The 15016-nt window shown below is 36.2% G+C and overlaps 1 protein-coding gene across 2 annotated transcripts in view; it reads right to left on the minus strand.

The window, feature by feature from the left end:
* Positions 1–915: 915 nt before the first annotated feature.
* Positions 916–15016, minus strand: part of LOC126469732 (carnitine O-palmitoyltransferase 2, mitochondrial) — a 152536-nt gene continuing 138435 nt past the window's right edge. For both annotated transcript variants that reach the window (XM_050096934.1, XM_050096935.1), the window contains exons 12-13: positions 13095–13284; positions 916–1318 (exon numbers count right to left, since the gene is read on the minus strand). In XM_050096934.1, the coding sequence (XP_049952891.1) occupies positions 1183–1318; positions 13095–13284 (326 nt within the window). In that variant the 3' untranslated portion in view covers positions 916–1182. The remainder of the gene's footprint in view (positions 1319–13094; positions 13285–15016) is intronic.

The following is a 15016-nucleotide window of genomic DNA, read 5'->3' on the forward strand; positions in this document are numbered from 1 at the left end:
TGAAAACCCCAGTTGTACATGCTTCTACTCCTTCATGATGCTTTTTAAATATATTATAATTACAAATGTGTCTTTACAAGCTGTTGTTCTCTTCATCCTGTTTGAGCCATGTACCACACAGTTCAATTTCAGGAGGAGATTGCTTCTGTGCATAGCTGATAGCTGACATCATAAGATTCCATCATTATGAAATAGATGAATGAGTAATCATTCCCAAATAAACCAATAGCCTCATTATCGATTCCAGAGAGAGAGAGAGAGAGAGACACTTTAACAATCATAATGCAATTGTATTTTTCATAAAAGGACAACTGATAATGAGTCAAAGCCCTCGAAATTTATAGAACCATTCAAATAAAACTTTCATTATTCAATTAAAAATACAGTGAAAGTCCTTATCAGTCTCCATATCCACATTGTGGAAAATATGGGCATGTTACCCAATGTTTTTGTTAAGTCCCACTTCTAAAAAAATCAGTGTGTGAAAAATATGTCAAACATCATAAATAAATACAAAAACTGGGTTTCTTGCAGTTTTTGCACACTTAACTGAATCAGATGAGCCAGACATAGTCAGAACCCAGTTTATTTAGCTACTGGTAAATTTTTTTATCACATACATTGTAATAAATGTTTCTAACATCTCTCTCTCTCTCTCTCTCTCTCTCTCTCTCTCTCTCTCTGTGTGTGTGTGTGTGTGTGTGTGTGTGTGTGTGTGTGTGTGTGTGTGTCCTTTGTTCATCCAAATTAGTAACCTCTCACACTGACAAAATACTTTTCATGATTATGTGAAAGTTTACATGATATTAATTACATATTACATTGTTTCCACACTGGACTTCCACAATCACTGCTGTATATGGTGTCAGTTTTGCGGACATTTTACTCTTACATTAAATCACCAGTTCTCACATGTTATGAAATTCCATCATTTTTATTCGAATGATATGATGGAACTAACAAATCAAGGGTAACAAAACAGACAGAAAATACCTAATAAAAGCATTCATGAATATTTTATATCCTGTAATCAGACAAAACCAACTACACAATGTAAAAAATAAAAAAATAAAAAAAATAAAGAATTCCTTCTCAATACAGTAACACATTAAAATTATAAATTGTACAATGAAAAATATCTTACTGCATAAATTATTAAACAGATATTGAACTGGTAGGCAACTATTGTTTACTCTTAACAAGAACACTATAAATGTCTTCAAATGCTGTCTTCAGGCAAGAAACAAAGTCTGAGCCGTCTCTCTCTTGAGCATATGTAGTTACAACACTTCCAAGACGATCATCAGAAATGCTATACCTGCAAAGATTAATTTAATGAAGTTATTAGAACACAAAAATAAATGTATCAAACAATGAAAAATCCAACATGGAATAATGACAATATTAAGAAAAGGGAAGACCGCTGCTCCCCATATAGAGATGATGTTGAGTCACAAGTAGGCACAACAAGACTGCCATACATATTAAGCTTTCGGCCAAAAGGCCTTTTTCTAAAGTAGACAAAACACACGCGCACGCCCACGCACACGCACATGCCCACGTGTGACCTCTCTCTCTCTGGTCACTGAGGCCAAACTCAGTGGCCAGGGACAGTGGTCCATACTCAAAATTAGTACTGCTGTACCATTAATGACAACATGATACACTTTTACTGTGTTCCCTAATCCTTCTGTAACTTTCCTTAGGTTCTGGTCCACAGCATTGATAAAAGACCTTTTCATGTAGTTGTTCATTAATTAGTCAGTCAAATGTCCCATAGTCATATTCATGATAAACATTATGATGTGGAATGTTGAACAAACAAATATAAATATGGCCTTTTAACCTGTTAAGTGGGTTATTCATGCACCCACACCTCTTCGTCAGTAGGTAATATCTGCCAGTGCGTCCTGGTGCAGTGGCGGCGGTCGTGGGGGTGGTGTGTACTTTTCGCACACATTAAAGCCCTCCTTCACATTTTCGTTTTTAAATGTAAACTGATATTGGTTGGGAATGAATTTTAAAAAAATCTGCAGAAGTTGACAAAACATTATTTCCATGACATTACAAGTCTTTTCAGTGTGTAATATTTTAAAGCAAGGTGCTGCACACGGGGGAACTTTGCACCCTCCACACCAGTACGAAGTTTCTTTGTGAATGTCTCTTCTCATGCACACCATACAGCTACTTATTGGTCTTTTCTTTGTTGTGGGCAACAGAAGGTCTGGAAAATACCTGGCTGCAAGGTGTGTTACTTTCTGTGTTCAAACTGGACATCCTACAGATCATCCTTGTTGTGATTTAGATATGGCCAACTGTTCACAAAGACTAATCATGAAGCTCATTCTACTTTGTTCACCACCATTCTTCTTGTACACAATGTATGCCCTGAAGCATGCAATGTTCAACAAGTGGCAATATAACTTCTGATTATATTTTTTTCAGTCGATTCCTGGCCATCTGGTAACTTTGCAACTGAGAATTATACCAATCCACACCTCCCATATCCGTGTTGTAACCAAAACCAGCAAGTGGCTTTTGAACGATTCCCTTCTTTGAGTTTACATCTAAAAATCTATCATCATGAAGGTGCTGACCACAACAACACCTCTTTTGTCCTTCCATTTCATTACCATCTGCCTGCCTCTGTACCATGGTATGTACACTCATTTCTGCAGTTTTTTCTTTCTTACAAAGGCAGGGAACCCCTTCCTGTCTTGCCACATTGTACTACAATGATGGTATTATTTCTGCTAAGTTAGCTCACCAAATCTAGACTTGTTTACCAGTTGTCAAGATAAATGCAGTGGCCTTTCCTGAGTAGATCATGTGCATGCTCTAAACAATTCAAGAGCTTATTGTTTCCTCTGGATAGTGGCTACCATAATTAGTGTCCTTTCCAGTGTAAACAATAAAGTCCCATACATACCTGGAGCTGCTTTCACAGGCTTCATAAAATTTTATGCCAAATATTTTGCACTTTGATGGAATAAACTGCCTCCATCCAAGCCGTCCTTTCCAGAGTAACAATGATTCATCAACAGTGATGTTCCTTTCTAGGATGTATACTGAGTTGAATTCATGCCAAAGATGCTCCATAATCAGGTGAATTGTGAATAGTTTACTGCTGGCAGTGCCTAGTGGATCATATAAGGTATATTCAGCAAAGTGGAGGAGTTTCAGTAAAAGAAAAAACCATTTTTCACTCATCAGTTTCCTGATGAAAGGTATGTCAATTTATTCTCTCTCTGAAAAGTAAATCTTGTGTTCAAGAACACACCAGGCAAGTGGGAATGTTCTGTCTGTACTAGTGTTTTAGTGGTTTTGAGGTAGCAGACCATCAGCATCAGTTCAGCCTCAGTCTGTGGTCAGTGTAGCTGCTATCAAGACGGCTCTGCACTGAAATGCAGAAGTGAGCTGGTACACCTCATGTGGTAGTCACATTACACTTCATATCACCAAAAGCACATCTTCTAGCCTGGGAGGCAATGTAACCTGCAGGAAGTGTGAGTTGCTCCACCTGTGAGATGCTGGGTAAAGATGACTGGTCCTGTGTAGGTGTCGCCAACAATTCCTGCCCTCAGTGTGTGTGACACTGTTTCATTAGACTTAGACAATACTTGTATGATTCAGAAATGCAAAATTCACTACACAATGACAAGAAAAATACTAGAACTTCAAATAAAAAAATGACAGTTGGCATATGCTTTCATAAAAACATACTCGTCAACACAACAAACAAACATTACAAGCTTATACATCAATCTATTTGTTTAGGTAAATTTTAACTGTAATGTTGTTACTGCAATGTGCTAACTTACTTGGTGACCCTCTTACTGTTATTTTGGTTTCTTCCTGTCATAATATTCATTCATTAGACTCTCTACATACTTACTTACAAAGCACTATCAGTTACAATATTGGGATTATTTGAGTAGCTGATGTTTTTCATGTTCCTGTTTTCATAGATTGAATCACAGTATCCTTAAGGATAATGTATTCTATACATTTCTGTCAGCATTTTTTGTGTTCATCTTTTTATGTTCTGATTAAAAATGCTTATCTTTTCATGTTAGCAGAAGCCGAAATCAAATATTCACTGTACACATTTGGTGGTTTAATTTTCAGACTTTTTTTTGAGGCCACTCTTTCAGTTGCAGCAAATTATTTCCTCATACACTAACCTTTCTTACAAGGAACTGAATGGTCCAATCCGACACATCAAAATCTACCCTAAAATTTTTCACACAGGAAGGACACACCGAAAGATATTCACTGTCAAAATCTTAGCTGCTAAAGGTACACTGCAAGTTTTATTATTTTTTTAATGTTAAAAGTCACTCATTTTTGCTACATGACGAAATGCTTAGAACTGTGGTTCATATAGCCTTTCCTTCCTGGTGCGTGAATTGGCGAATAAGCAGATGCAGCCACAACAATAAAAGTAGCGCCATATAATGTGAAGTCCAAAGTGCGTACACGCAAATTTTAAGCACTTAAACCATGCCGATGATATTTCAAATCATTAACTTTGGAAAACTTTCACTTCATATTGACAGCTACACTGGTCCATATGTAATTGTTACACAAGTGACAAGCAGAAGAAAGAAAATCAAGGCCTACACGATGTTGCACTGCAGACAATTTCCATCAATTGGAACTTTAATTTGTTGGCATGAGTTATTTTATAAGAATTCCTGTAGCACATTTCCTATGATAATTTTTTAGTAATGTATGTTTTACTAACAATAAAACAGTTCCTTCTTTATTCCCTGTAGTCATCACAAAAATGTGAAGTGTCTATCGGATAATGAGAACAAACATTTTCCTTACACAAGGCACACCTGTTAAATGAAATAAGAATGCATTCAATCACTTCACTGTAATTAATAGTTTTATTTAGATAGAACTGGAAAGTAGTTACACAAATGGTCATGGCCATTGTTCTGCACATTGCACCGTGTACCACACATGCATGATCAAATACGTAACATGTGGTGATGCAAACTGACAATATAAAAAAGACTCAAATTTAACAATATTGTTCACTGATAAACCTGGAATGACGAAGAGCTGTCAGACGTATTGTCAGACAGTTTTCTGAAAAATGCTTTATACCGTTGAAAAATTAATTTATGGAGAGGCTGAATCACTCGTTAGTTCCATTCGGTATCTGAATTATATTAACAGTCTTAGTGTTGTCGTCCTGAAGAGATGATGTTATGTCCAGTCCCAGAATCCAACAAAAGTAATGAATTATTTTATGTAACTGGGAAAGAAATTTTTCAGATGCAATACTGAAAATTAATCTCTCCCATTTTTCCAGATTTTTCTACACTGATTACAAGATTTTTAGAACCAAATGATCATTTTTTTTTTAAATTGTGGTCTAACTTTCCCTGAAGAGAAATATAAAACTGTGGAAACAGTAATACAATGATAATTACCACTGGCATAGTTGCGTATGAATGTGTCATAGCATTCTTTGACTGCAAAAGCAGCTTTGTGTTTTTTTTCACTTGAAATGATAAAGTGTGGTTTGCACGCAGTTCTTGCACAAAACCTGACTAATAGGCTTTATACACAGCATTTTACGGGATAACAAGAAGCTTTGACTTTACATCAGTTATGAATCTCTCTGTAGTAATACCTATTACTCCCATTTTAGGGGATAAAAAGAAGCTTTGTCTTCACATCAGTTACAAATCTCTCTGTAGTATTAGCTATTAATGACATCTCTTGTATATGTTTACTTGATGTAAACTTCATAATTTTGCAACTTCCTTTACCATATAATTTCCTGTTTAACCAGGTCGAACAATCCTATCTTGTCTTTCACACTTTTGCAAGCTTCATTTTGGCATGTATTTCATATTATGTGTAAGTCTTTCTTCCTTTTCCACATTATCATGTTCAGATTTCATGAAATGAAACCAGCTTTTGAGACAGCTTAACATTAAGCACTTTCTCCACCTTCATTTCATAAAAAACATTTACAGCCTTTTCTTTGCCACTGAAAGCTATTACTCTCCATGTTTTCTTTGAACTATGAAGGTACTGATTTTTGCTCTGGAGTAAGTAGCATAACGATCATTATTCAGATCACAATACACAGAATCATGAGTTACTTCCTGTTTCGTCTAATATTTCTGCAATTTCTAATAAAATGTCGAATTCGTTCAAATGAATGTCCAAGAAATTACCTAATTAAAAACACATTTGTAGGTTTTTCGGAGAAGTAGGCGATTCTGATTGCATGTCATGTTCTCATGTTTCCAAGGTTGTAAGCATTAAATGGATGGAGTAAGTAGCATAACGATCATTATTCAGATCACAACACACAGAATCATGAGTTACTTCCTGTTTCGTCTAATATTTCTGCAATTTCTAATAAAATGTCGAATTCGTTCAAATGAATGTCCAAGAAATTACCTAATTAAAAACACATTTGTAGGTTTTTGGGAGAAGTAGGCGATTCTGATTGCATGCCATGTTCTCACATTTCCAAGGTTGTAAGCATTAACTGGATACCATATTACTGAGAATCTTTCGAACCTACATAAAGGCAGATGCAATTAATAAGCAGACACAAAGAAAACACAAAGAAAATTAATTAATTTTTATCATCACTGTTAATAATTAGTGATATTACAAAGGCAACTGCTAATTATTACAGATATTAAACAATTTAGAAATTCAAGTGAATAGTATCTGCGAACAATGGTGTCAGAGAAACTACCAATGGAAACTGAAATTCATTTTACAAATTATGATCATGTTGTGCCATGTTACCTGTTCACTGGAGGTGGGAAAATTCGTTCAACCTTGGGAACTAGTTCACTGGTGATCGCTCTTTTTTGGGAACCGTTTGTTTTTACTCATTCACTGTTCATTTGTGCGTGGTATATAGTTCTTATGAAAAATTGAAAATTAGTAGCATAGGTGAATGAAGATGGAAGGCGCAAACCGGGGCCACTTGCCTCCCCTCTGGAGTACAGAGTTTTTATTCATTACAGAATTCTCACACACTTTTAGAAGTAATTTTTGTGATTCTGCAAAACCTCTTGTTTAGCCAATTGTAGCATTATGTGGCTGATCGCAGTGAAATAATATAAGATGGCGCACGAAAATCCGGCCCCAAGTACAGACTGCTCACCAATTACGCACGATTTGTTGACCACTACAAGCAGAATAGATAAACATATAATAATTAGGCAGTAAAGAAATAAGAAATAAGCTAATGCAAACAACAACTTCGAAAACAATAGACGACGACTGGTGGGCAGCAATGAGGAGCTAGTACTCAGGACCGATTTTCCGTGCGCCACCCTGTACCATTGAAATAATATTGTAGAGGTTATTGTATTCTCTTTCCAAAATGTGACACCAGACACTCGATTATGGAGTGCGGGCTTCATTCGGTTGTAAACCTGTCTGCCTTCCATAACAATGAACAAGCTGTTTTACCTTGGATCAAAAAAAGACGGAAAATGGCCACTCGTGTGTGCCATAACTTTGCATGTGTAATAACAAAAATTTGCCATTTTATAAGTATGTCTTCAGCTCTTTATTGAAATAGTGAAGTAAGCTAACATGCCCTTATTATGTTAACCGAGAAGATGTATGTATTATATACCATGTAATTTTTATGTAATTATAAAATACATTGCAATTACCAGTCGCTGAATAGAAGACGAATAGAACCGGAAGTTCAGTGTTAAAAAAAAAGATTTGGAACAGATCTGTAATGGGCGTGTGCAGTGAACGAAACAAACATCAACTCGATACTGGACTAACTAGGAGCAGTCGGCAGAGGAACTGTGATGAGTGGCCCCATGAAGGAGGATGAGTCCAGCCAAGGGAGACTGAGACCCAGACCGAGACGAAGACGAAGACAGACACGAATGAGACTGGAACGAGACTGGCCGACATGCCGTTGCCGGAACGAGACCGACTGTTTCCCGTTCCAGGTAACTATAAGTGGAAAGCTGCGATCGAAGTGAACTATGAAAGACCGTTCCTTAGAATTCGTTCCTCGCTCCTTACGTTCATCTTAGTGAACCATTCGTTTGGACCCATTAGTTCGCGAACGACCCATCTCTACTGTTTACCAATCTGTACCTGCTGTGTTGCGCATATCCTGTCTTCTATAGCTCTTCAGTAGGAGTGTACGTTTCTCCAGCTGTCTGGCAAGCTACGAATTTGGCAATTTTCAACATTTTTTAAAAAAATACTTGCAGTGTGGCTTAGCAGCTAAAATTTTTGACATTGTGTTTCTTTTGGTGTTATTCTTCCTGTGCAAAAAATTTCAGGGCAGGTTTCGACATGTCTGATTGGACCGTTCCTTTGTTAGTTTCAAAACTGTACATTATTTGTACCTTACAAAATTGCTCTGCGACTGTTCACACTTTGCAGTCAAAGCTGTGTCGTCATCTTTCCATTTGTGTTGTTCTGCGTTAGGGGTAGTGCCAAAGACAGAATTCTTAAGAAAATCTTTTTCAAATCTTTAATGATAATGAGATAAATAAGACAGCTGGTTGCTAGCTGCATGGTAACATGTTCACACAGTAAAACAAAGGCTGCATTTTAGCTCTCATTTCCAATCTTGTTGGAGACAACCTTTTACCTCGTGTGCGAGAGCTACAGGCAGCCAGATCAAATATCAATAAAAAAAACTTCAGAAAAGTTTTACATCAAGAGCCTTTCCGCTGCTTTCAGAACCCTGCGGTATACATAAGGGTGCAAAATTTATGATACTGTATGCCTCATAATGCGACCCCCTCCCCCCCTTTCCCAGTATGTTTTGTTAAAATAGACTTTTGTCTGATGGTTATCATGCTAAGCTGTAATTCATCCATATTAGTTCAGTGCATATTTTTATATCGAGTTTCCATTAGATTATTGGACACAACAGCAAACATAAGAGAGAAATTAGACACGAAAAAATATATTCTCTCAGATTATTTAAAATAGTCTGACAACGCTCAGATTAACACATTTGTAGCAACATACTTGTAAGAAGGTAACAATGTTGTCAATCCAGGTTCAAAGAACAGTTTTATCTGGAAAGGAATTTTCTTGATAACTTCTTTTGTTAAAGTATCCAAGTGCAGGCAGGCTATATTGTGCAGTACGAACATTCATTAGAGTTTTCTTATTTTTTTTTCCCTTCCATTGTGATCAAAAGGCATCTCAGTTATAGGCAAAAAATGCCAGCTGCGATGGACACACCCCTGGGATACAGTTTGAAGTAAACAAACATCTTTTTTTTTGTGCCACCAATAGTAAAATTTTCTTATTGACATTGCTCTTTGCTTGAGGAGGTGTCTTTTGCTAGTGATCAGCCATTAATTTCTTCTTACAAAGTTATATTCATGTTTATATATAGAATTATAGTTTGAATGGTGGTTTGTATTCCGTTCAGTACATCCATACTTCATATAGGTGTGTGAAGGCTATGGTAATGATTCGTTGAGTTACCAAAAGATTTAAAAATATAATGTTGTATTTTTATTATAATAAGCAATGTATGTATTATGTATTTCTTGTAGTATATAAAATACTGTTACAACTTAGGTTAAAGACTGACAGGTCACCAATGTTCTCAATCGAATGATTGTATAAAAACAGTTATGTGACAATAAAGTATCTTATCTTATCTTATCATGAAAGCACGATAACTTGTCACTAGTAACAATACTGCTTGATGAGTGAACTGAGGATGTTCAAGCAAAAATGCAGATATAGTCGATTCTTTGAGTTCTGCTGCTTTAAATCAGAGCATGCAGTACTCCTCCACGAGACTTCTGTGCCTTACCCATTAAATGCAAATGTTGCACAGTAGTTATCACATTTACCAATTATTGGGACCTGAATGTGCAAAATCAGTCAGGTCAGAAAGATCGTTCTTGAATGGAGAGAAACATTTTCTGATATGATTTCTCTGATAACAGTCACCCCACACACGGCACAAATCTGAGCAGACTCCACTGCTTTCAGCATTTTATTAAATCCAAAGCCAACAATGTGTCACAAATTTCAGACTTCCTTCCATTTGAGACTATATTGTAACACTTAAATAACATCCAAAAGATTCAAGTACGCCAAATCCAATACCTAATTACAAGGCAAATGCTAAAACTTCAAGTACAAAATGACAATTGATTAATACAGTCGTAATAAGCTACTAGCCAACTTACCACACACTGATGTTTTGAGCTTAGGCACCAACCCAATTTTGTTTTACGTAATGTTTAATATTTCAATATTCCTCACATCATATGATGTGACAGTAATGGACACACCAATATGTTACTGCACATTGTTCACTTGGTTTATCGAAGTTATTTAGCACAGAAGAACAAACTACAATACTAAACAGTTTTATGCTGACCAATGTGAGAGCAGGAAGGTGCTCAAGATGTGCTGCATCACAATCACTTGACTGGTTGCCAGCTGACATCAGATGGGGCAGTGACTGGTGGTGGGTGGTTGATGACTACTGTATGGCAAGGAAACTCTTGAGCTTATTGTTCTGATCTTGAGGTAGTAACAAGCACTTTTGTGGAAATGTTTTCGGATGGTTTTGATATTAGTTATGGATTAGAAATTGGAAACGAATTATCTTTGAGGTTCCAGACATGCTTTTAGGAGGCAAATGAAATGAGTTAAAAAAATAAACAAACAAATGAAGGAGTGGACACAAACTTGTGGTTTTGCATTTACAGTGTGTCATTTAACACTAGACCATGAGCAGATACAGCACCACAACAGCTCGAATGGTAGAATACACTTCCTCTAGATACTATGTTCTCAAATCGTGCAGATGGCCAGACTTTGAATTCTGAGGAGTGGCTAGTTATATTAGCACTTTAAGTGAATAACTCAGACTTACAAGGAAGCCCTTGAGTGCAAGGTCGCAAACGACCAATGACATTTACGGCATTCAACGCCCCACATATTGTCTACGATGCAACTACAATATCAGCTGCTAATGGCAACAGGGAGTGGGTCTGGAGGTATCCAATGGTGAGCACAGCATGAGGCTATGGAGCATAGTCGAACTGCTTAGTTGACGAGTAACTCACAAGAGTGCTAGTGGTGTTGATACAAAACAGAGAAATTGCAAAGATAAACAAAGCAAACATTGCATTATGTCTACAACAACAGTTGGCGAAGTTGACAATGTACATAAGGAGTACAACGATGATGATATGTGCTTAGCAAGTGAAACAGGTGTCTAACCATGTAGTTCATCATCCTCGTTGGACAGGGAGCCACAAATCCTGTCTCCAGTGAAACATAGTGAAGGACAATTGTTGTCCAAGAGCAGGTACTAAACACAATTACGTACATGGAAGAGAGCAGATTTTGAAGAAGTCCACAGCAATATGACCATGTGGTCCATAAGAAAAACTATGAAAATTCAATGGAGGACAAGATGCATGTGTTACAAAAATTGGTATTTGTGCATTTCAAGGATGCTCCATACAGATAACAGGATGCACATGTTATGCGCATCAGACTGCATGTGATTTACATTTCAGTGATTTTAACAGAAGCAGTGGATGGTTGCATAACTCCAGACAGTGCTACAGAATTGGAAGATGTAAGATAATGAAATTTCACCGAAAGTGTCAACTTGATGATGCACAGCAAACTGCAGAATCGGCTCGAAAATTTGCTGAGAAGATAAACAAACTTATCCTATCGTTCAGTAAGGAATTTTGTTCTCAACTCTGATCAATCCGAATTTGAAGAGGAAATATATATATGAAAGGAATCCTGGAGATTAGAGGTACCAAGAGAGTTGTATTAAGATCAACTAACATCAGTGCCTTGACACATTCATATACAATTATGCCGACTATTAATCTGGGTGGAAAATTTGGTGGAAAGTTATTTATTGTGCTGTGAGAAGCTGGTGGTGCTTTGCCCCTTATGATCTTTTCTCACATGCATGATCTTGCATGGGCACTAGGGAATATTTATGTCACAGAGAACAAGAGTGGATAAATGGGTGTATGAGTATTGCTTTTGGTCAGTAACTGGTCAAAAGGACTTGCTTTTGCTTGTTTCCTGGTCTGTGTATAAAAATCATACTCCTTTAGAGCAAACTTATCACTCTAGAAAAAAATGTGACATTGCAATTCATACCACCTGGAACCACTGGACAAATTAATCCTCTGGATGTTTGTTTCTTTCCATGAGTATAAAACATATAATCTAACTATCTGCAGCTACACCTTAAAAGATAGCCAGTTTCATGATAAGCTCCACAACAGACTGTTTCACATTTGGTTGCATGCCATCATATACCATAACTTCTCACCACCCTGTTACACCAATATGAATTTACATGCATTCATTAAGAGTGGATAACTAGCTGAACAGCTTGCACAGTTTCTTAACTCCCAAGCAGTTCGCCTTTGATTTTGATGGTGCAAACCTTTGTGATCACTGTGACATGCCATTTTTCCATTTCGTGTTCATGGTGCAAGTTAATGATTTGTTTTGAGCATTTCTTGAATGTTGATGATGTCCATTTTGTGAAGTGTAATACACACATCCCGTAGAAGGTTGATCTCTGCACCTCCCTGACACTCATTCTTGACAATCATTTTCTGTCACCCTCCTGATGTGTGTGGTGAGTCATTAGCAGCTAAACTTTTTCGCATCATAACTGTTAACACAACACTTTCAAATCAGCCTTACTGACTCGTGAACTCACACTTAAGAGGTTCCTTGTTAGTCGGGGCAGCAAGTGGATCTAACCATTAACTTTCATAGATGTAGTTGATTGTGGTAATTATTTTTAACCTATTGAAAACAGTACTGAACGAAATAAAGTATAATCAAACAAAATTATAGTGGTAATAGCACTGCCAAGTTTATCACACAAATGAACACATCAAATGAAGTAATTTCTTATTCAATCACAGAATTGGATGAAAAATTAAGATACCTAGATCCCAAATAAGCACCACCACAGCCTTTGATATATCAGTGCATCAGCCTTTGTTTTGTAACAGATATTCACTTTCATTCAAAGTTTATACTCCAAAATTTCAATAAATTTTAAATAATGTAATTACCCAATTCCATATCCATTTTTAACCACAGGTCCAAAAGCACCAGCCATAACAATATCTGATGAAAGCGTAGATGTGGAAAGGATATTTTTATTGATTTTCTGATATGCTTCATCAGCAAATACTGATGGTACATGTCCTTTGTTTTCTGCAAGTCTGCGTAATGCAAACAGATGTCTGTCAAATCCCTGCCCTGAGAAAGAGAAGGACATAAACAAATTAATTTTAACCCTTTTGCAGTCTGCCATTTTGAGTGGTGAGTGCTAAAAGTGTCATTCATTTTCATCTTGACAGGCAATGTTCTACTTCAATTGCCATATATCATGTGGTATTCAGTGTAAAAATATATAAAAAAATGTAATACTTACCCACAAAAGTATGAAGTTTATTAGTGACCAAATAAAAAGGTTTTTTTTTTTCAAAAAATAATACAAATTTAATTTTTTTGCATATAAAGAAGCTCTATAAACACTACAGAAAATCTCAGCCAAAACAGGACAGCAAATCTCTTCTGAAAAAAATGCATCACATAAACACAAAATCAACAGACAAACAACACACTGGTAACAAAGTATAGAAAGATAACAAGTAGAAAATTCCAAATACCTGGAAGAGATTATACGGAAAACTGGACTGAACTTGACATCCAATGAAGAAAGGATAACAGAACTATAAAAAGCAAACTGCTTTACATCAAACCATTACAATAAAAGAAGTATTTCTATCAATGCCAAATTACGGCACTATAGTATAGTACAGTAGTCTTACAAGAGGCCTTATATGCCTCAGAAACAGCAGCAATCAAGGAAAGAATGAAAATCAAGGAGATGAAAAAAAAGAGGAAAATACTGAAGATATACGTTCTGGTTCAGGATGAGGGGATCTGGATAAAGAGACTGACAAGAGAACTGTACAAACAGGCAGAGGCGATTAAAAATAACATCAGGAAAAGAAGAGTAAAGTTCTACGGACACATCTGTAGGATGAATGAAAATAGATTGAGTAAGAAGACTTTTAACATAGTCACAATTAATACTGTGAAAACCAACAGGGTAAAGAAACCCATGGAAGACTTCACGAAACCGAACATCCACAGAAGAAATGACACACAAGGAAAAACATAGAGAAAAAGTATAAGAAAAAAGAAATTTCAGCAAATGCTCAAAGAGAAGAAAACAGGAAAGAAGTGGACAGAAGTGAGGTAGAAGAAACACAGTAAATACGTAAGAGGATTTTAGGAAGAAAAAAAAGAGGCTGAAAAAAAAATGCAATGAAAATTGATTGTGTTTTATCACTCTCCTTGACAGTGACTTAATAACAACAACAACTATAATAATAATAATAATAATAATAATAATAATACTGTGTGCTACACCTGATTTATAGAAAACTTGTTGATGTCTATAAAATCCATATGAATTTCATTGTGAAACGCATAAGAAAAATGAAATTATTAATATTATTTAGAGAGATGATAATTATATTGACTGAATAGTACATTGCAGGCTGTCCAATGAATGTTGCCCTTATCACCCAACACTTGTGTTTAGGAAAGCATTCAACATGTAACCCCTTGTTACACATTGTATGAACATTGCTTGACCTCCTTTTTGTTTCTTCACTAATACATACACAGTATCTTGATTCTTTCTTGTCTGGAAGTTTTCTCAAACCTGGAGAATCACTAGGACTATCATCTGCATTTTTTTCTTGTAACCTTTCAAATGACAAAGCTGTAATTACCATTACTGTAAATAGGTAACTGTAATCAATTATTCTTCCTTTATTGTGTTCTTTTATAGACATATTTTCGAATGCTATTTTCTTCCAGTTATGGAAAGTCTTTTCTCATCCAAATAGGCATACAACATCAGGTCAGATGTGTCTATTCCAGCCATGTATTGGTATATTATTTCTTACTTCTT

Source organism: Schistocerca serialis, chromosome 3 (assembly GCF_023864345.2).
Source record: "Schistocerca serialis cubense isolate TAMUIC-IGC-003099 chromosome 3, iqSchSeri2.2, whole genome shotgun sequence".
Taxonomy (NCBI): domain Eukaryota; kingdom Metazoa; phylum Arthropoda; class Insecta; order Orthoptera; family Acrididae; genus Schistocerca; species Schistocerca serialis.